Source organism: Aythya marila (genome assembly GCF_965140915.1).
Source record: "Aythya marila genome assembly, chromosome: 4".
NCBI lineage: Eukaryota > Metazoa > Chordata > Aves > Anseriformes > Anatidae > Aythya > Aythya marila.
This window is the reverse complement of record NC_139045.1, coordinates 26,917,596-26,940,642: the sequence shown is the minus strand read 5'-3', so window position 1 is coordinate 26,940,642 and position 23,047 is coordinate 26,917,596. Positions and strand designations below refer to the sequence as shown.

The window sequence follows — 23,047 nt, the reverse complement described above, 5'->3', positions numbered from 1 at the left end:
TACGTATAAGGTGGGGGAGCTGATCTCTGCCTTATGAAGAATACGTTTCCCCTATCCCCATCCCACCGAGTCTCACCTCTAAGAGCCTATTCTCAATTTTTGCACAAGAAAAGATGTGAAAAGAGCATCTGATGTGCACTCATCTTCCCACTGTTCCACATTTAAGCAAAGTAAAGCAAAGTTCTTTCCTAGATTTATTTCATCAATTTCAACAGATTTGTTGGAATGGTCAAGATCTTTCAGAAGAACTGAAGAGTCATTACAGTTCCGACTGTACAAAGTACTGAAACGATGTCAGCTAATATTAGTATCATGTTAACAACAAACTTTACTGACAAGCCTGACATTTTAGAGGTTGATAAGATTGGTTTTTATTTATTTATTTATTTATTTAAAACAGAACAAAATCTCAAAGTTATATTCTGGCTTAGTCACTGAGGAAGGGAACACTTACAAAGCTTATGTTCTTTCTCACTGTGACCTAAAACTCTTAAGAAACTGAGTCAATGACCAGAGTCAGGGTCATTATCTTCCACATTAATCAGTCTTGTCAGTTAAGTCTAAAGTTAAGCCTTTAAATACTTCTTTTCACACCAGAATTCAATCTCACCCATATATCTGTAGGGTATTTAAAGCCTACAACAAATGTGTTGCTTTGTTCAGAAAACACAGAATTAAATTACAGATGTATACAAGGCAAGGCCCATGTTTATTTTAACTCTTCAAGACAGTTACCCCTCCATATTTTTAAGGTGTATTTGCATCATTCTGTAACAGGGGGGAAACATTTGAATCACTGATCAAATTGCTAATCACAAATTCAAGACCTACAAATTCATTCAAGTAAATTTGCTAATCATATAAAACTGGAGGATGTTAATAAAACTTCTCCACCATGTTATATAATTGATCAGCTGATCAGTGCATTTTACAAAATGTTTTTCTATAACTCATGATTGTTCAGGTAGATTAACTCCTAATTTATTTTTTTCCAGCTATGAATTACTGAAAGCCATCCACACTTTAAAAGGAGAGCCTTGTGAAGTATAAGGCTCATCCATAAACATTCCAGATCAAGTAACAATCAATAGGATATAAGCATTCTGCACAAGAAGTAAAAGCAGACTCCTCTCTGAAGATCCAGTCTTATAAAACTTAAACAGTGTAAAAATAAATAAGCTAGAGTATTTGTAAGCTGCTTCAGGTGAATCAGTATGCAGTACTTTCTCAGAGCAGTCACTTCTAAAACCCTTGGGGACATCTACTTGTCACAGAATAAATTATCTGGCTAATATCCAATATTACAGTATATGTCAGTGGGCACCCAGGAGACAGGCATTAGGCAGCACTTAGCTTCTTCAGCCTCGCAGGGTAGTCCTTACATAGATGACTTTGCCCCATTATAGAACATAACTGATGTACTTATTTTGGTGCTTTCCAGCAGCAGCCTTTCATCCTAAAACATTTATATGGCACTGCACATTTTTTCTAAAAACGCAAGTCCCGAGGTACAGCACACTGAACATTTTTCATGTGACTATTACATTTTAAGCTGTTCCAAGTAAACAAAAATGTCTGAACACTAACATGAGTGTTGTCACACGCTAAATTAATTCTGTTTAATAGAAGCTATTGTGGAATTAAGTTCTCCCACAACTCTAACAGTAATTCTTCCTCCCTAGTTACTTAACATAAATAGCCAAGTTCGCATCCCACATGCGGCATATATATAAAGCTGAAAACCACATACATGGCAAGTACACTATAACTCTCATAAAAATACGAGACTCCTTATAAATAAACGAGACTTCTTATAAAAATAAGAGACTTTTTGGAGCCCTCGACCTCAGCTTGCGATGGCAAACCAGTCACCGGCAAGCTGCAGCACGAGGAACCTGTTGACACCGAAGTTGCGAACCAAAGCAAAGAAACCCAGCAAGCAATGCAGAGAGACTAAGGAGAGATTGATTTTGCCCGTGTGGAATTGAGGTTATTAGAAGCGACATCAAAGAACGCAGGACGGCCTCGTGAAGACGCGCTGGGCTTTGCCAAACTTACAACAAACTCCTCAGGAACGCGAGGCGCTCCCACGGGGGGGACAGCCACCGGCGGGTTTCGTAACGGGAGGGATTGGGGCCGGGGCGGCTCGGGGGCTCAGGCACTGCCTGCCAGGCGCTCCAAGCCCCGCCGAGGTGAGGGCGACAAGGTGAGGAGCCTCCTTGCCCTGCCCTGCCCTGCCCTGCCCGCCGCCATCCCACAGCGGGGCGCCCCCTCCGCAGCCCACCCCGCCGCTGCCGCCACCGCTGCCGCAGGGCCCCGGAGGTGCGAGCAGGGCGCGGGGCGCACCCCGGGGCACAGCGGGCCCGGGCTGGCCGCTCAGCGGCGGCATCGCGCCGGGAACTGCCCGGCGACACCTCCCTCCTCCTCCTCCTCCTCCTCCTGCTCTCGCAGCGCCCGGGCACCGCCGGGGATTTAACGAACCGGAATGAAATCGGGGGCGAAAATAAAGTTGCGGTTGCCCCCGTGAGGGGCGCTCCCGGGGAAGGGCTGAACTTACGTCTCGGAATTTGTTCCACTGCCCGACCTCCTTGTCGTACTGCGAGATGGTGGTGAGCCACTGCTTATCGTCCAGAAAATTGCCGCTGTCCGGTCTGCCCCCGGCCGCCGCCGCCGCCGCCGCCAGCGCCGGGCTGCACCAGGCTGCCGCGCACACGCACACCAAGGCTGCTGCTACCTTCAGCATCTGGGCGAGAGGAGACACGGCAGGGTGGGGAGGGCGGGTTACCCACGCCGCGCCCGCCCGCAACGGGCAGGGGTGCGGAAGGGGCAGGGGGAAAGGGAGCCCGGCGCGCCGCATTGAGGGGGAAGGGAGGCGAGGCGAGAGGAAGGAGAGGAAGAGGAGGCTGCCCAGCCCGTCACCTTGCCGCGAGCCCCGCAACCGCGCTCCTCGCCGCGGCCGGAAAGGCTGCCTGCTGCCTGCCCGCTGCCTGCTGCCTGCCCGCTGCCTGCTGCCCGCTGCCCGCCCGCGCCGCCGCCCGCAGCCCCCCGCCCCGCTCCCCGCCCGCCCGCCCCCCCGGCCCCGCCCCGCCCCGCCCCGCGCCGGGGCTAACGGTCTGAGGTGGGGGGGGGGGGTGGCTGCCGGCCCTGAGGGGCCCGAGCCCGGCGCTCGTCACCCCGGTGGTCGGGCTGGGAGCCGCGGCGGCCGTGCGGCAGCCCAGCCCTGGGTGGCAGCCGCCCTCCTTCCTCCGCTGGATAAATGTGATTTGGAAACGGGCGAGGTGCGGAGCTGGTTCGGTTTCCTCCCTGGTGGTGCGGCTTGCTCCATATTTGATTTGGAGCTCTGTCAGCCAGCCTGCTGACCCAGTTCACCGAGCGCTGCGATGCGCGCCTTATTCCCCAGACTCGCGCTGCTTTTCGGGCGTGCGTCGGGTGGGTGCCCATGGCACAGTGGCTGGGGGAGGCAGTGGGGGAAGACGAGGGGCTGCCCCATGCCAGCCCTGCAATGTGGGCACGGCACACAGGCTGCAGCCAAGCCCAGCAGCCAGGCTGGTGATGCCTCCAAAAAAGCACAGTTGGGGCAAAAAGTGCTGTGAGGAGCTGGGGAGGGAAAGAGCAGCAAAGAGAGCCAACGCCAAAGTTGGGGGAAGCAGGAGGTGCATTGCCATATCCACTGCAGCCCACCACACCAGAGCCAATGGATATACCCAGGGGAACGGTGGCGTGTGGAGAATCCACACCACAGCACATCTTCCTGAAGGCCTTCAGCCCGTGGAGAATTCATGCCAGAGCAGAGGAAACATGAGAGAAAGAAGGAGCAACAAAGAGAAACCCTTACTCAATGACTGGACCCCTGTTACCCTCCCAAACCCATCATGCTGCCTGGGGCATGGGGAGAAGTTGAGCCTGGGTACAGGGGGAGGAAAGGTTGTTTTAATGTTCATCTTCTTGTTTCCCACTATCCAAATGAGCAGTTACATTAATTTACATTACGTTGGCAATAAAGTAATTTTCATCTCAATCCACAAGCTTTCTCATTCCTGGTCTTCCTACTCCGTCTCCTTGCCCAGCCTGTGAAGCAGGCAGTCAGGCTTTCAGTTCAGCCTAACCCACCAGAAGGCTGCTAGGAGGTGTGTTAAGAGAACACAACACTCCTGGTGCATTACCTGGAACTGTACTCCACGGTAAAACAGTTACCTTTGGAGCTGAAACTAGGCTCAACTCCGTCAGACATTCCCAGATTCAGTAAGGAGAAAAATGCCACTTTATGCAAAAAGAGGTGTGAATATGAGATTGTGAGCGATCCTAGCAAGTTTTGAGTTTGGTCATATACTGTAACTATAGAGAGATACCAAAGTATGAATTAAGTCCCCTAGCCTGTATCTTACACCACATAATACATATCATTCTGTTCCTAAACCTGTATCACGAAAATCAATGAGAATCTTGTCACCAGTCTGATAGATACAGAGGATGACTGCAAGATTAAGATTTATGTCCTGACTGAAAATGCAGCCTACCCAGAATAATATTATATTCTCTAATAAATGAATCAAAAAACTCAAGGCAAAGGGATGGAAGGACTGTACAGAGGCTAAACAAGAATCAATATCACAGCCATGTTATTCTCAGTGGGGTTATAGAGTCAGTCCCTTATACAATCACTTTCTGACAATCCAGTTTGTGTTTGTCAATCTTCATGTTAATTTCCTACAAGCCTCTTTGCCCTTTGGCAAAGAAGAAATTTCTCTATAAAACTAATGATCTTTCCTTTTTTTTTTTTTTTTTTTTTCCCCTTGGTATAAAACACTTATTTAAACTTTTAAAAAACACCCCAATCCCCAATTTTGTGGCTTCATTTACCTAGCAATCCAGGTAATTTGTTTTGGTTTTGCTTCATCTGTATTGCACTTTTTCAGCTATGATAATATTATTCACTACTTTAAGTTATGGTGCATCTTTCCATAATTGGAGAATAGCAATAAAAGTGGCTGGGATTTGTTTTCAGTAAAAATTCTTAGAAAAGTGAGCTCTGATATGGTTTGGGTTTTACAAAAGTTTCACTGCGATTTGTCTAAAAAGTGATCTTCCACACCTATGACTACAGTTTCTACTGACAACACATACTAAATGATCAATTATATGTAATTTTGCCTGAACCAAGCTATTTGAAGCCTTTAATAATTCTAAATGTATTCCTCATAACTTTAAGCACTCTGATCTCCACATAATTGGTTTAAGAGCCTCATTCTGATCAAGGACTTTACACAAGTTGGTAATTCCATTTCTTCAAGCACACAAAAAATGATGCTTGATTGAAATGGCATTTTGAAGACAAAACTAAGTTTTTTTTTTTTCTTTTTATTTCTTTTTTTTTTTTTTTTTCTCAATAATTTCACCACTCTTCAAAGATCTAATTTTTGTATCTTGAGAATTATTCTTTATTTTAAATGTACGTACATTTCTCACAGAAAGTATATCTGCATTCTTACATACTTATGTGCCTAAAAATGGTATCTTTAAGATATGTCAGGGAATCCAGTACCACTGTAGTGGTAAGAGAATCAAATTAATGGTAGCAAGTACATAATTTTAAACTGAGATCATAGTAACTGAGCTATAGCTCTTTTCATTATTGTCCTGTTAAGAAATACTGATATTATTATTAAAAATGTCTTTCTTCTCAATTTCAAAATTCAAAATATGATGTTTTCCAAGCTTTCAGTAAGATAGATCTTTCAAATATTAAAGCTGATTAGCTGATGGAGTCAGGGGGATAGCAGAGAAGATGGTGTAGCTGGTAATATACACATACAACGGTAGTAGATTGTCATGAACAATATGGATGTTGCTTATGGAAAAGGATGGAGAGAGGGAAAAAAAGGGAGTGTGTACGTAATTATGTATGTTGTATGAAAGGGTGCTGTAATCTGTAATAGAGATGCCTAGAGCTGCACTGGAAGAAAAGTTTATATGCATAAGTTGATAATGAAACAGAGGGGACATACTGAGAAATTATTAAGAAATACAAAGAAATTTATGCCCTGAAAACAGTGTCTTAAAAGTGCTTAACCCCCTTTGTGCAAATGAGGAATATATTCATTTAAGGCACTAAAGCATGAAGTTTATGCAAATACAATAATATAGTCCTTGCAGTTAAAAATCTTTTTTTTTTTTTTTTTTCTTGAAGAAACTCCCAAAGGAACATGTAGCCATTCCATTGCCCACAAGCAAAACCAGCTATATTTTGTCAATCCTGGCAGATGTCAATCTCAGTCTATTCTTAGACCACCATTGAGTCCCAGTCAGTGATGGAAACTGCACACTTAATCTATGTCAGTGACTTCTGGAAGTCTGGCTCTGGAAGATATTTCCAATACTTTAGCTTTTCTTCTTTCAGTTTAAGCTTACATCTGATGGTCAATCAGCTTCACCATAAAAATGAAAAACAAATTACTATCTTCCTCTGTTCTGTAGTCTTTTCTGTATTATCAGATTCCCATTCCATATTTCCTGTCTGTGCTGTTTTTTATCATATTTTTACCCTATTCTTTCAAGCTTGCACCATGGCTTTGAGACCTCTGATCATTTTCTCTACTATCCTGTTGAATTTCTCAAGTTGGTCTCCCTGTTTTTTCATCATCAGTGCTTTGAACACTGGAACACTTTGTTTATGCCTACCCAGTGTTGATCAGAGCAGAAGGATTGCTTCATAAAAATAAATTAGTTTAACTTGATATGATTTCTTGTGTCAAATCTATGCTGTCTGCTATGCATCTTCTTGTTACCATCCAGATGCTTAGAACTAGTGTACTGAATTACCTGTTCCTATGTTTTCTTGAAATTGAGAGTTGGACAACAGGAATTTAATTTTCTGTTCCCTTTTCAATACAGTCATTTTGAAGGTACCTTTCTTAAAACTCTTTCCATTTACTTTTCCTACAGTCATCTGTTACCCTACTTGTTCTCCACAGTTTCTCAAAAGCAACTGCTAGCAAATCTGACACTTTTTTTCAAGGATTGTATAACTATTCGGGGGGAAGAGTTCATAATATGATGAAAACAATCACATTTTTCACAAAAATTATAAAACAGAGTTGTTACAAATTATTACCTAAGCTGCTTCCTTGTCACTGCTTTGATAGCTGAGTTAACCAGCTACATGACCTTGACCTTTGGTACACAGGTTTTAAATACTTGTTCCTTCCGTTTCCCTGCTTTCACCTTTTCTCTACATTCCACCTGCACAAAGGCCATTTCCCTTTCTTCTGCCCTCTTTACTACTACAATGTTCATAATGATTTCTCATTAACCTTGAAGTCTTTTGCCAGCTGCATCTCAGATTCACCTTGGTTTTTGATACTTGTGTCTTGAACTGTGCTTTGAAATATTCATCTCCAGTAATCTTCTTTGACTTTCATCTTCGATTTCAGGCTGATGCAGACCTCAAGATTTAATAAATTTGGTCTTCTATGACTTTCCGTATTCTTCTGCTGTTATTGCAATTTAATCCTTAATATTTACCCTGTTGGGTAAATGCTCTGAGATGCTCATAGAGCCCATTCTTCAGGAATGTAATTGGATTGCTAAACATCTGTGCATCTCTGCTGATACAACTACTGTCAGAAAGCCAGAAAGCACAAGCAAGGATCCAGACAGCACAGAAGCTCAGGTGATCAGCATAAAGCACACATCTATCCATGCTTACTGACAGTTTATACACCCATCAGAATAACGCATGATGAATGGGCTTGTCCAGGATCAGGGGCAGACAACCATCTCAATGCAGGGCTGAGCCAAGTCCTCACAAGTTTAGAACTGAAAAACAGAACGGCTTCCTACTGGTGCGACATCTCTGCCTGACATCTCACCTAATCTTTCTGCCATTCTATACAGCCGTGGCTACCTCAGCAGATGAAACGGGAGCTCACATAGATAAATCCTGGAACTCAGGCCTGCACAGATAGGAGAATTTCATGGGTTTTGAGTTCTTTATTCAGAGCTTTTAAACACAGAGGAATCTGACTTTTCATAAAATACATGCTGCAGAAATGTATCCTTTAACTTCCACCCCAACCTCAGCAGCTGTTTGACCAGAGTCTATTCAAGATAAGCCTCTTCTCTGAATATGAAATCTTTATTTTTCACTTTCAGTACTGAATAATTTCAGCTATTGACATTGTTAAAATTACGTTTGTATCTACAGGAAAGCATGTAATAACACTTTGTATTTCCTGATGTTCAAAAATGTAAAACTCTCTTCATATCCAGTGAACAATTCTAACTAGATTTTAAAATTTAGAACACAGTGTCTTGACGCCAAGAGCAATCTTGTATGTCTGCATGTCAGTTTTCTTTCAATTATGTTTATTCATTATAATCTGAAAACTCTCCTCACCTAACTGTTTTCAGTAGTTCTGTAAAAAAAAAATCTTTTCCTAATCAGCGGTAGGAAACAATAATCTGAGTTATGTTCAGAAAAAGGTACTGTGGGTGAAACTATGAGGTGTAATGTTTCTGGGTTCATTAAAAAAATAATAATTATTATTATTATGTATTTGGGGGTCTGAAATAAGCTATAAATTGCTTGGAAAAGGGGTCTGGAGAAGATGTCACTGGAAATCCACTTGTATAACTTATCTGGACAAGTGTTTCTAGTACAGACAAAACTAGAGGATGAAGTACATAAAAATGAAACTCTATTTCACAGATCCCAAGCTAGACTGGTACTATGCAGGCTAAGTCTTCATTCTTTTGAAGAAGAATGAAAATAAAATAAAAAATGAAAAAATGCATGTGACATATCTACAGATTTTTTTTTTCTCTCTTCTGAACTACTCTAAAGCAAGCTCTCCTGTTTTTCCTTCCTATGGAGCACACCAGCATGTCAAGAAATGGTTGTTCATTGTACAATTTGAAAAATCCATGAATTATTCTAATCATTGTGGTTGATTAAACAGGTAGGGGTCCTTTTTGATTCTGCAGTTACCACTTTTTCCTCCTTCCTGATAGTTCTGCACAGCTGGAGATTTTCAGCCCCATTGTAGCCTCCTCATTTTAGCAAAGTTCTTTTGGCATGCTAATTAATCTCCTTTCTAATGTTTACTCTCCCTGACCACAAGCCATTGTCTCCTTTTACATCTTATTTTGAAGAGACAGGTTTCTTAAAATTCTTAAACGTCTCTCTTAACAATGGCTCTATCCTATACATAATGCAACAAGCAAAACAATGATTTGATGGCAAATAAAATTCCAATATTAAGACATTTTTCATTTTTCAACATTCTAAATGATTCTTTCTACTTTTTTTCTGCAAAACTGAGTTTATTTTTTTTCTATTTTCCCAAAACACTAATTCAAATGACAATGTTTAATCAAATTGATTAAACAATTTTTTCATCAAATTTATGAAATTGAGAAATATTCTACTTTATGTCAGTTCATGTTTTAAGTTTTTTTTTTTGAAATCCCTCTTATTGAGAAAATAATGTTTTTCCTATGAAACATTTGATGCATGCTATTCAAAGCACCAGATACAGTACAATATCTGGATATTGTTTGTTGGATACAGCCATTTATCAAGGCCTATCTTCTGAATATAACACATATTATGACACATCTAATGTAGATATTGACATATTACCAAGACTGTTACAGAGGATTTCACTAAATCCAGAGCATTTTAACCATGTTTTAAAATGTTCATATAAAGTTTAATTTATGGGAAAAAAAAAAAAAAAAAGTTTAACTTTTTTTTTTCTTAATAAAAGAAACTAGGACTATATATATAATTTAGAGTAATGGGTAGCTACAAAAATACTTACTAATTTGCCCTAGCTTTGTGGTTTTGAAAGATGGAAATCTTTCCAAATTCAGAAAGCATAAAGATATAAGGGAAAGATTTAAAATCTTGAGAAAAGTAAAAGCTTAGCTGATCAAACATAATCACCTTTTCTTTTGCCAGGAACTGGGCAAAGGCTTTCCCCAAGTATATATCTTGTAGTGATGATGGGTTGATTTGGAATACTTTCTTGAGTAGGCTGATGAAGTAAGCTATGGAATTAGATAGCCACAGTGATGCAATTTTCAGCCTGGTTGAACCCACCATCCACTTAAAACAGCTTTACCTTGATGTAAAGTGGTTGGACCTCAATTTAAATTGTAATGATTTAACTTGATAATCTTAAAGGTCTTTTCCAACATAAATGATTCTGATTCTAAATCTAGAGGACTACATGTATTCAAGAGAATTTTGCTCTGTAATTTACTGGGATTTAGGAAGTATCAATAAGAAGATTTATTGACACAGCCATAATTAAAAAGCAAATGAAGACATTCAGTTATTGTGTTAGATTTAGGAGAAAGTGTAAATATTAAAGGAATCTGTACAGGATTCCTTTAGGAGAAAATGAATCTTATTTACTTTACAGTCAGATCACAAACCACATCTATTTTTTGGCTCTGTTTCTATACCTGCAGAAGATATTACATAATTATATGGTTTTACTTTACTGGCATATTTTTCTTCTTCAAAATCACATCTTCAATTGGAGCCAAATCCATTTTTAATCAAACACCTAATTTGATGAAAGTACACATTTGAGCCCATTACATTAATTTGTTTCGGGCCTGTAGGCACTATTACACATGCTGTATGTCTTACCTTGTTACCAAATCATTTAGAGACAATAAGGGGCAATTATGTGCAATTCCTTTACAAATAGCCTTGATATGCAGTCTAAGTCTTTGAAACTATTTTATTTTATTTTTTTTATAATCATGTGCTGTAATCATTTAACGTACTGTATAATTTAAAATTAAATAAAGTGCATCATAAATCTTGCAAAGAATAAGGCAGGATTTTCAGGATATAACTCAGAAGAGGTTCTGCACATTTGTGTCTGAGTTTGAAACTACAAAGTTTGGTGTGGGACACCTTTCAATGGCACATTGCCTGCTTAGAGAAATGTCATTTATTAAGACTACCTTTCTTGTCTTTGTCACTCACTGCCTTTCAGAATCACTGTCTTCCAATTCACTGTCTTCCTTTTCTGTGATTTCCAGAATACAAATGTCCAGTTTCTCTTTTACTCATTTTTTTCAATCTTTTTCTTCTCCTTCTCTCACTTTCTTCAGTTGGCTGTTTTGTCTGTATTATTAACTTAAAAAATAATCATATATTTGGTCTATTTCAGAGGTGGAAAATTGATGCAAAACAAGAAGGACACAACACAATCAAGACTGCTGTTGACTACAGCCCCCCTTCCAGATTACTGGCATTGATAAAGCTATTGGGAAGCTTGGTACAAATTTGTAAATTATAGCAATGTCCAGCCAAATTTCTCTATATTGAGCTGTTAATTTTTTTATTTTGAATGGGCAGCAGTGTTTCACGATTGGCATTTTTTCTTAATCAGGATATGAAGGAACTAAATATTTTGCTTTATGATCATTCTTGTTACTATTTTAATCTTTTTGGTACCTTTGATACATGAAAAATCAGAAGAAAGATGGTTGGAAGGAAGGAAGGAAGGAAATCTAAGGAATTAAGAAAAGGAAGACTGAGCTGCAGAACATGGTACTCCAATTAACAGATAATCCTGTTAAATGGTAAAGGAAAAAAATCTGCAAAATCGTTGTTCCCCCTATTGGATGATGCTTCTACTTATACAGTGTGGATTTTCACATAGCAAGGTAAAAAATAATCACTTTATTTAACCAAATTGAAAGATTCCATTTTGTCAAAAAGTAACCGAATGGTAAATTTGTGTGTTCATCATAATTAATTAGCTGCAATGTGTAGTTGCTGTATTTCAAAGACTAAGTTCCTCATATTCCCAATCTCTGTAGGCCAGATGTATGTCTAAACCTCAAAGGAGACCATGATGGATTGTAGAAGCTGTAGTTCAGCCACAGAGCCTGCTCAGAGACCTGGAAATTTCTTACCATCTGGCTTCTTAGGTAGACCATAGGCGAGGAAAGTAACCCAAAGTGTTTAGACAATAAAGAATTAATTTAGTCAAATTGCTTCTACTGTTATCTTAGACTCAAATTCTGAATATTCAGATTAAATTAAATTCAAATTTACATTTCATTTCAATGCTATCAAAGCGTGCACACATACACAATATTTTAAAAGTTTTGATTCTAAAGAAAGATTTAAGACAATGATTTTCCTTGTAGATTTGACATGAAAGAAGATGTGAAAGGCATGAAATTTTTTACACATGAGGAGGAGTCTGGAAAACAACTTACAAATCTGCTGGAAACTTGCATGCCCTTTAAATAATGATTATTTTCCTTTAGGATGATCTGCCTCAAAGGGCACAAGATACTGTTGGGAGAATTGCCATTAATCCAATCTCAAAGCTAAATTTCCCTAAGATAGCAATTTTCCCACATGCTTAGCAAACCATGGTTTCCTAATATAGATCCATGCATTTTTGATAATCCAACCCCCAAAATATCAACACCTTTGAAGGAGGGATAACATTCATTAAATTATACAAATTACAATCATTAAATTATACAAATCCAGCCAAATTCTAAGAAATCACTGTCCCAGTTTTTCCAAAATATTACATAGCATTTTGCTTTGTGTTTATCAGAGCTCTATCGAAGAACCATACGTTCCTAATAACAGGGCCTCTCAATTTTCAGAATTACATAATAGGAACAGTTTTAGTCACAGGATAGAAGACATCAAGGATGAGGAACAGCCCCATTCTTTGTTACTCCCCATCATTTTACATTGCTGACCATCTACAGTGCTAGTTCACATCGGAGTTATGATGCTGAGATGACTCAATCCTTTCTTTTTTGTGAGACTCACAGTAAGCAATTGCATTGTCATCTGAAGTGCTCCTGGCAGAGGGAGGAAATCATGCACCAAGAGAAGCTTGAAAACCAGCAGTGAGAGAATGACATGGAACTTTCTAATTTTTGACATCAAACTTGTAACTATCTTAGTAGCATGAGAATAAGTTCAATGGTTTTTGAATATATATTAGTTCTCAGACTAAAATGGAAGCTATGCTGATAAGAAATATTTTGATGGACATAGCAAAGACATTTTTAGACAGTGCCATAGAACTTCTGAATATGAAATTTTCATCTTGACATCTGCTGTCCAGAAATTGTTCTGAAAATGGTACATAGAAACAGAATGACAGAAGCAAATTAAAACTGCCATGTAAAACACTAAATGAATAGACTACATTGATCATTACATACCAGGTCATGTTAAGTATGCCAGAAGTCCACCCTAATCACTAAAGACTTAGAATTATGTTTGAATCTGATTATCCCTGATCCTAGGCCATGTATACAGAGGGTATAAAGAGACAAGCAGTTACAGAGCATGCAATTAATGCTTTTCTCTTAACAACAAACTTGGAATTTAAAACATAACTCTCCTTTCTATAACTTGTTCACTGCACTTTTCCCAGCCTGAAAAAGCATATGTGTATGTTGACTAACGTGACCGTTGTTCTAACCCTATATTGCATTTTGGGCTGAGTTTTGCTAATAGGTTATAGCAAACTAAACTGAAGAAATATAAGTACTGAAATCAACTAGTTCTGACTTGTAATATTGTTTCATGTTTTATAGTGCTGCTACTCTTTTTTTTTTTTTTTTTCTTCTTCTTCATTCTTGAGACCAGTACTATTTAATATCTTTATCAATGACAGAGACAAGAGGATTGAGTGCACCCTCAGCAAGTTTGCAGATAACACCAAGCTGGTTGGTGCAGTTGATACAACAGAATGAGGGGATGCCATCCAAAGGGACCTGGACAAGCTGGAGAAGCACGCTCACATGAACCGCATAAGGTTCAAGTCCAAGTACAAGTACAAGGTGCTGCACCTAAGTTTGGGCAATCCAAGACATGAGCACAGACTGGGAGAAGAACTCATTGAAAGCAGCCCTGCAGATAAAGACTTGTGGGTTCTGGTGGATGAAAGGCTCAACATTAGCCTACAGGGTGTGCTTGCAGCCCAGAAGGCCAACTGCATCCTGGACTGCATCAACTGAGGAGTGGCCAGCATGTCAAGCAGGTCTGCTCTGCCCTTGTGAGGCCCCACCTGGAGTGCTGCATCCAGGTCTGAGTCCCCCAGCACAATATGTGGACCTGTTAGAGCAATTCCAGGGGAGGGCCACAGAGATGGTAAGAGTGCTGGAGTGCCTCTCCTATGAAGAAAGGCTGAGCTCCAGATGTCCAGCCTAGAGAAGAGAAAGCTCCAGGGTGACCTCATTGCAGCTTTTCAATACTTAAAGGGGTCCTATAAAAAAAGATGGAGAGCAACTTTTTGCTTGGGCAGACAATGACAGAACCAGGGGGGAACAGTTTTAAACTGAAGGTGGGGAGATTTAGGTTAGAATTTAGGAGGAAATTCTTCACTGAGAGAGTGGTGAGGCACTGAAACAGGTTGCTCAGAGAGGCTGTGGTTGCCCCATCCCTGGAAGTGTTCAAGGCCAGGCTGGACCGGGCCTTGGTCAACCTGATCTAGTGGGAGGTGTCCCTGCCCATGGCAGGGAGGTTGGAACTGGACAACATTTAAAGCTCCTTACAACCCAAGCCGTCCTATGATTTCTCCCTTTCCCTGATCCTACGTTGATTGACTTACTTACTAACTGTCCTATGCACTGTGTGTTTTTTTTGTTGTTGTTGTTTTGTTTTGTATTGCCCTACATACAGTGCCAAGGTACTTGCAGGGAATCAAAATACACTTCTGGCTTAAAGGTCTGAAGAGTTCTAGTTAGCAATGATCACACACCGAATATTCATAAAGCTTTCATATTTTGTTCTTTTAAGTCAAAGAATATTACATCATAAATTTCTTCAAAAGCAAATGGATAACGAATAAGGGAAGGATTAACTAATATTAAGTTAATGATTACAAACTAACAATGAAGATTAAGAACATGACAGTCTTATGCAAGCATTGTTGAGTTCTAAGCAGGAATAAGATATTTAATAATAATCTTCATAAACAGACAAGAAATCAAGGAGAATACATTAAAAGTACTAGTTCCTCAAGAAACATTCCTCTTTTTAAAAAAAGAAACCAACATTTCTAAATTCCATTTTAAATTGAAGTTAGTTAGATTCATAAATTTGAGGAATGTGACACAAGGGCAATTACCAACATATTTTTACCTTTTAGCATTTACTCTGAGAAACAGAAAACTTTTAGCAGACCCACGTTTATATTCCTATCACTGAGAAATGTACTGTCTGGTCCTTTTTGCTAATGTATTTAGGATAGGAGTGCCCCCTAGTGATTACTGAAAATCACATTTTCTTTTCTTTTTTTATCATCAGTCAAGATGTGGTAACTCATTTTGCATCTCTTAAACACAATTCCTATACTTGCATCATGTCCTAGCAATAATTTTTCCATTCCTTTTCTACTTAAACTATTAATAGTAAAAGTGGATATCACTTGACAATGGGTGTGTTTCTCTGTTTCTTACACTAACTAATCATAAAAACTCTTGATCTTGGAAACTTTGCAGACACTAGAGCTTACATCCTTAGTCATACTGAGCTTTTCTGGCACTCCAGTGTGACTGTTCACATGGTTTAGGACTGCTGTTCTTTGATAAACATCCAGAAGAGTGTCAGTAAGAGCCATGCACCCTTTTGATTCTACAAGCAGCTAGCATTTTAATGTCGGTAGAAGTTTTTTGTGCCTGTCTTTAGAATCATTTTTATTTCCTTTTAGCATCTCATTTCCCTCCTACAGTAGTGCAGTAAGAAGGCAAGTAGTGCCATCACACTGCACTAACACTGTGCTAGATGTGCAAGTCCCAGAGCCTTCCTTGCAAACACGTGCTTCCTTAGAAGACAACAGAAGCTGGAATTCAAGTGAGCCACATGAGCCACTCATCATCTTCTCAGGGCACCTGAAAAACATCTCCAGTTTTTCCATGGATACTGAGGAAATCAGACAATTTCTCACACTGTAAGCCTAAATTAATAGATATGTGTTTGTGCCTTGTAAACCAGATTATCTGTCAAAGGAAAGGTCTTCTCTTGTTAATGGAGAGCATATGTGGCCCATATAATCAGACATTGCTACTGCTGTTTTTAGTAAATTTCATGCAGAATGGCTGAAATTGTCCTAGAGGTAACAGTTTGTGAAAAAATAATAAAATAAAAAAAAATAATAATAAAATTATGTTCATCATAAACTCACTTTCAGAAAAGCAAAATGAAAATTCATGCATGGGTCATAATTCTGAAATAGCAAAGGAGACAAGATCAAAATAAACAGTTCCTGGAGAAAACAGCCCAGCCCAGAGTTGTAATGAGAAGTGCAAGGGGATAATACATCCCTTTCAGGCAGCAAAATACTGCCTTTTCAGGCAGCAAGCTACAAAAAGACCCACAAAACCTCCACGTGTGGAACTGTTTATACTTCCTAGGCAGCTCAGTGTATTTCCAAGCACCAAAACACTGGTGTGTTCAGTTTGTGTTAAGGTGCTTTAACATAGTTCTAACAAAATGCTGCATCACAGCCCTAATTTAAAATGGGCCTTTGCAGATCCTTTAAATCTGGTGTTTGAGCCAACTACAGCAAACAATTGTAATAATTATCCACTGTTGACTGCGCTAGCGCTGCACCACTATTTACGATGGACAAATAGCACTCTAAGACATTCTTTTAAGTCTTCCTCAGCCAAGCACACTGGACTTCTGTAACTCATCTAGCTGTGGAAGAGCCAGCTTGCTTTCAACTTTTTTTCCCCCCATTTCATATTTATTCTTTTCACCTAATGCTTTCAATTTCTTTTCATCATTATTATTTTTAAATAGTGCCATACTCCAGGACTGGGAAGCATTATTTTCCATAAAACCAGTAATAATATCACAGAATTCTTCCAGTGATTCACTGGTACTCCCAAAGGTACTTTGTTTACAGACCCACAACATATCAAGGAATGACATATTGAGGCTATTGATGTTGAGGCCCTGTTGTCTCTTTTCTCTGCATTGTTTAGAATCTGTACGCTTCATTATCATCAGTGTACATAACTGACTGCAATCCCTGTTGTAAACCACTTTTGCACTGACATACATCAGTAGGGAGGTAGATGTTTCCCTTGTACTTTCAAGGAAGCCCTCATAATTTTGTGTTTCCTTACCAGTTGCCAAGCTGCAGAACTAGTTGGCAAGTGGACAAGACATCCTAAAACAATTGTGTGTTTTCATTACCTTCATATTTCTCATTTTCAAGTTAACATAGTAGTAGCTATAATTCTATAGAAATTATGCCTACTGTTTCTAAAATAGTGATGGGGACACTATTGACTGTACAGGATCAACCTTTGAGAAAATAATAAGAGTATAGAGCAATGTTGTAGGACCATTGGATTGAGGGGGAAATATAAGATCATGACAAGCAAAGGAACAATGGTTTCTGGAGTATGAGCACACTGATTACCCTATGTGAAGTGCTTCTACTCTACAAGTTAGGTCAAAGTATAGCACACACAGGAGTATCCACCCACCTGTTGACAGGTTGTCTCAAAAAGGACGTTTATAACAAGAAATGAAACCAAGTATAACATTTAGATCAGCACATGCTGTTGTTACTTGTCTACTGGCAGAAGTCCCCGGTTACAAAGCTGCAAAAAGAGGATATTTATAACCAGGGAGATCTTTTCACATTCCCTGTTTGGTGTGTCCTGACTGAAGGACACAGATTTTGACATAAATAGCAAGCCTGTATGTACTATGTTCTGTAGTTCTGCGTGTTTGGTTTGGTTTAAAACAGCTATCGATTTTTCATCACAATAAACCAATAGTATAGCAGATTTTGCTTAAACATGAAATAGCAGTCTAAAGCAATTTCTCTTCCATCTCATACTAGCATTTTATTCTGTCCTTCAAGCTGCCAGAAGAATATGAGACTTTTAAAAGTGTATTTTAATGGCAGAAAGAATGCTGTTATCTAACAGTTTCCTTGTCCATCAGTTTCCTTGCATAAGAAAAAGTAGTACCACTTACACCTATTTGGTAAGCTTATTATGTGCACATACTTTTCCCAAGGGCCATTGGACATGAGTACAGTAAAAAGTGTCCTTTCCTTCCTCCACCTTCTTTTTGCCTCAACAATAGCGTGCTTCACAGAATCTATAAGATTGTAATAAAACATTCAAACTGGCCCTCAATAAACTACTCTTTCTTCAAAGCATTCACAAAATGCAAAACATTTACTACAAATGTACAATTTATCTTTTACTACAAAGTGTTCCAAATTTCATCTTTGCAGTTATATATATTTTCAAGAAGCTTCACTAGATTGTTCATAAAATTATTCTGCAAACACAATACTGAAGTATATATTTTCAAGCTTACACATTTTTCTTTCTTGCCAGAAAAAAAAAAAAAAAAAAAAAAAAAAAGATCAACTGGAAAGTGCTAAATTTAGATTTTGTGTATTCTGGATGCAGTGTTAAGCACACAAGTAACAGGCCCCATCCTCACAGAACAAACATAGTACAGCTATTGGAAACAGAGTCTGTAATAGACGGAGTTCATCCTATAGAAAAACACTTGTAATGCAAGGAGATTGAGTGCACCGTTGTTTTTCCACTGAGGCACAGCAAAGTACTGGCCTTCTGTTGAACTTCTTTCTGGAGGTATTGGTCTCAAACAGCTTTTGGATAGCAAAAAATAATACATTGGCAGTACTAAACTGCTTTTCCATCTCACAGACCAGCTGCACTCTACATATTCTTCTCTGTTTCCCTAATTCCTTCAGCGTCCCACCAAAAGGAGTCATCATGGATTGAACTTTGTGAACAGCCCTTGCAAATGAACACCAACAAAACTATGCAGGGCATAGTTATCTGTGAGCAATAATATCTTATCTCAATCAGCTTTCTTGAAGCAAATTAGGTGAATTAAGAACTTTTGCAAAAAACTCATTAAAATATGCTTGTGCCAAAGTACCAGACCTTCAAGTTCTCCCGTTAATCAAGACTTACAGTCTAACAGATCTTTCCAAATTTGACCTAATAGAGCTGAAAAACAGCATATCTCCAGAAGTGCTCATCCACAGCAAAAAGGTTTAGCTTTCCATTAGCCTTCTTATAAGATCAATTTCAGCAGCTGCAGACTTGCCATTCAGTAGTTTCGTGCCTGGACAGTTAGACAGTTCATAAAGCATGCTGCATCAAGATCAAAAAAGAGAGAAAAAAAGCAGTAACAACTTAAAGAAAGACCACCGTATTTTATTTTTAATGTTTACTTACTTCACCTTTCATCATTTTCTCTCTTTGATATAGGATTGCTTATGTTTTCCTTCCTCTGAGAAATTGTCTTTTTAAGATGAAGATATTCCAGTCTTACCATGCAATCCAGGTGGAGTGATCTTTACTTTTCAAGGGCAGTCCCATGCATGTCATTACTTGAGATAACGGAGTTATTTGTAAAGCAAGGACAATGTAAGTTAACTTCTTTAACAAGCAGTAGGCAGAGATAGAAAAAAGGAAGCCTAAAACTTGTCACAGAAATAAGGCATCTGATTCCTTCTATCATAACTGGGGACAAAAAAAAAAAAAAAAAAGTACTCAAATGGTGAGAAAGATTGAAAGAGCATTACTCTCTACAATGACTATTATTTACATTTTATGGCAATTTTCAGTATCTGTGTTTTTCTAGTTTGATTTTCTAGTTTGGTTAAATTTTCTCCTTCAATTTCACTATTTTATTTCAAAACATTGTGTGTCATCTGTATTAATAGTATGTGAACTAGTCTGATAGTCAAGGTATGGATTTAGATGATTTGTAACTCACTATGAGGTCAATAATGTACATATGTAAAATATGCTTATTACTGTTAAACAGGTGCTCAGCTTTTGCAGCTAATAAGAATACTGCTAAAATCTATGCTGCATGTGTTTTCCTATCAAAATAGACTTCAAAAAGACAGTTTTCAGTGTAGAGTTGGTGGGATTTTACTACACACAATCTTTTTCACTTTTTTCATGATAACATTCCACAATATTTTGTTGATTTTTTTTTTTTTTTAATCTAACATTTGCATATCTGTTTTAAAGAGAATTTTATCACATCAGATAGAACCCAGTTAGAACCAAAAAGTCTAACTTCCAAGTGAGACCTAGGGATGTGCTTTTTTATTCAGACCCTGGTAAGCACAATACATGGTAAAAACTGGGAGAGGTAATTACATTGCTTTGCCATTCATCTGACCAGTTGTATGATTAAAGTTAAATTAAAATTAAATGATTTCATGAACATTGCTTGGTCAGTTACAGTCTTTAAAACTTTTTGTTTTTCCACTTCTGGTGCCTGCTTATACAAGTAGCTACTTTTATAAGTACAGCAGCTAGAAAACTTGGAATTGATTTCCATGGTTACAACCACCTTTTCACTGGAAATATCAGTTACTTTGAAAAGTCACATACCTATTTTCTCCTCCGCCAATTTTCCATATATGTGCAATTAAAATGGCAGTATGAAAGCATTTAATGTTGTTTTATTAGAATTAATATAGGGTGATTTTACAGTGATACAAAATTAATATACAATAATATTTTGAAAGACAATCAATTTGTAGGCAAGAGTAGGAGTAATTCAGGTCTAAATCCTATGACTAAGGCTATTTAATTTCTGACTACGATAATTATTGCTAAAGGATGCATTCATGGCTATAGTCTTCTGTTATTATTTCTTTTGGAAAGACTAGGTCATTACCCTATTCTAGCACTGGAAAAATGAATCAGATCTTTCACTAATTAGTGGGCATATATTGATAGACAATTCATACAGAAACCTTCAGAATTATATATTTTGTTTGCTCTTTAGTAAAGTGAACCTAATAATTCAAATTAAAAGTTCCCTTATAAACAGTTCTATAGACTATCTTCATCTCCAAATATGTATTGAAACTACTGTAAGGCTTCTAGTTCTAATAGAACAGGATCTAATTGAATAGCTTATCTTTTTTTAAATTTTATTTATAATTAGTATTATTTAATTTTTTATGCCATATTTTCCTATTAGCCACGGTATTTCACTCCTGTGTATTTTTCTTTAAAGTTTTATATAGGCAGGAGTTGCCAATGGGCAACACAGCATCCCTTCCTGAATAGATAGCCCAAGTGAAATTAAGTTATGAGTTTCAGTGCTCTATTCACTATGTACACACCAGTACTCCCTTTATAGTTAATAATCTCCATTGTCAGTTTAGAGTTTATTTACTCAAAACAGTTTGTTTAGGTCACTCTTTAAATTACATTCAATACATTTATTTTGTATTGTATTTATGTCTTGCAATATTTCAGTAATCCTGCAATAGGTTCAAGTTGTCAAGTAACTTCCAATACCTAATATACTTTGTAAATGCTATAATTTTTAAAAGTAGTCTTGCGAAAATCCAAACAGTTTTGATTTTCAATGTCTGATAGACTGGTTTTTGTAAGAATATGGTCATGTTAACAAATCTTAATTTTTCTTTAAAAAACAAACAAACAAACAAACAAAAAAACAGAAAACTATTATTGGTCTCTAAATTACAATTTATTCCATTGACTTCAATCATCTTTAGATATGACCTTTAATTCCTGTAAAAGATTTATAAAGCTAAGGTCAATTCCAAGCAAACTAGAAAGTTTGTTTAACATTATTTCACCTGTACTTATTAACAAGGCATGTCTTTTGACAGTCTGTGTATGGCCCAGCCATATGTACACATAATGAAAGGAAATCATGAAAGATGTGGGATGCCAAAATATGAATTATTCTAGGATTATATGTTGACTCAAAAGAGATCATGAAGGAGCAAGGCAGGACATAAGTTTTAACTCTGGATTATTATAGTCATTATAATGAAAACAAAAACAAAACAAAACAAAACAACAACAACAAAAAAATAGGAACTGCCATCCCCAAAAGACCAGCTGAAAGAACTCCAAGGAATTACAAGAACTGCCACAGGAAAGTGAATAATTTGTTGGTCTTAAAAAAATCGCTTGTTAGCAGAAGTAAGTCTATGAGATACTAGTGCAAGAGTCACCAAAATAAGTGAGAATTATTCAGAATTCTAAAAGAAATAAACAGAAGTTTAATTAATAACTTTTTCTTCTACCATAGGCTGCTTGAAAAAGTTTCCTACGTGTCGAGCATTTCAAGTACCTCATGGAACATTCAAAATACGCACAGCAAAAGATGTAGCTTTCCTAACAACAAAGCCAAAACTGAAAAAGAAACAAAAAGCATTGTTGTGTAAAATAACCCTTAAGATGAAAAATGGGACAGATGCATGAAGAAATAGGACTATTTTGGAGAAATATATTTCAGAATATTCTGAAAGCTGGGGCACCTATCCTATGAAGAGAGGCTGAGTGAATTGGGATTATTCAGCCTGGAGAAGGGAAGGCTCAGGGGAAACCTTAGAGCAGCCTTCCTGTACCTAAATGAGGCCTACAGGAAAGCTGGGGAGGGACTCTTGGTCCCTTGGTGTGTAGTGACAGGACAATGAATAATGGCTTTAAACTAAAAGAGGGTAGGTTTAGATGAGGTATTTGGAAGAAATTTTTTGCTCTGAGGTTGGTGAGGCAATGGAACAGGTTGCCCAGAGAAGCTGTGGATGCCCCATCCCTGGAGGTGTTCAAGGCCAGGCTGGATGGGGCTTTGGGAAGCCTGGTCTGATGGGTGGCATCCCTGCCCATGGCAGGGAGGTTGGAACTGGGTGGTCTTTAAGATCTCTTCCAACCCAAACCATTCTATGATTCTGAGAAAGCATATAAGAACTTCAGCATATAGTCTCACACAGAGTATATGCTCTCAAACTTTCCCCAAATTATGCAGGATTTAAGTCAGATTTTAATTCATACTGCTAATTAACTGCTTTGTTTGATAGTTGTCGAGGTCATAATAATATCCCACAGAATAGTCAGTTCTAGAAGTGCTCTATGCTGTATTTCTTTCTGCAAATGAATGGCCAATAGCTCAATACGAAGTGGATTTTTCAGAGCAGAGGCTGTGTATGGCAAACAATGAATACTGTTAACT

General features: G+C 38.3%; 1 protein-coding gene across 1 annotated transcript in view; it reads right to left on the bottom strand.

Annotated features, from left to right (window-relative positions):
• Window positions 1-2,994, bottom strand: part of SPOCK3 (SPARC (osteonectin), cwcv and kazal like domains proteoglycan 3) — a 194,705-nt gene extending 191,711 nt beyond the window's left edge. Inside the window, exons 1-2 of the mRNA XM_082759052.1 lie at window positions 2,920-2,994; window positions 2,558-2,743 (exon numbers count right to left, since the gene is read on the bottom strand). Coding sequence (XP_082615178.1) covers window positions 2,558-2,743 — 186 coding nt within the window. The 5' untranslated portion in view covers window positions 2,920-2,994. The remainder of the gene's footprint in view (window positions 1-2,557; window positions 2,744-2,919) is intronic.
• Between the last annotated feature and the right edge of the window lie 20,053 nt (window positions 2,995-23,047).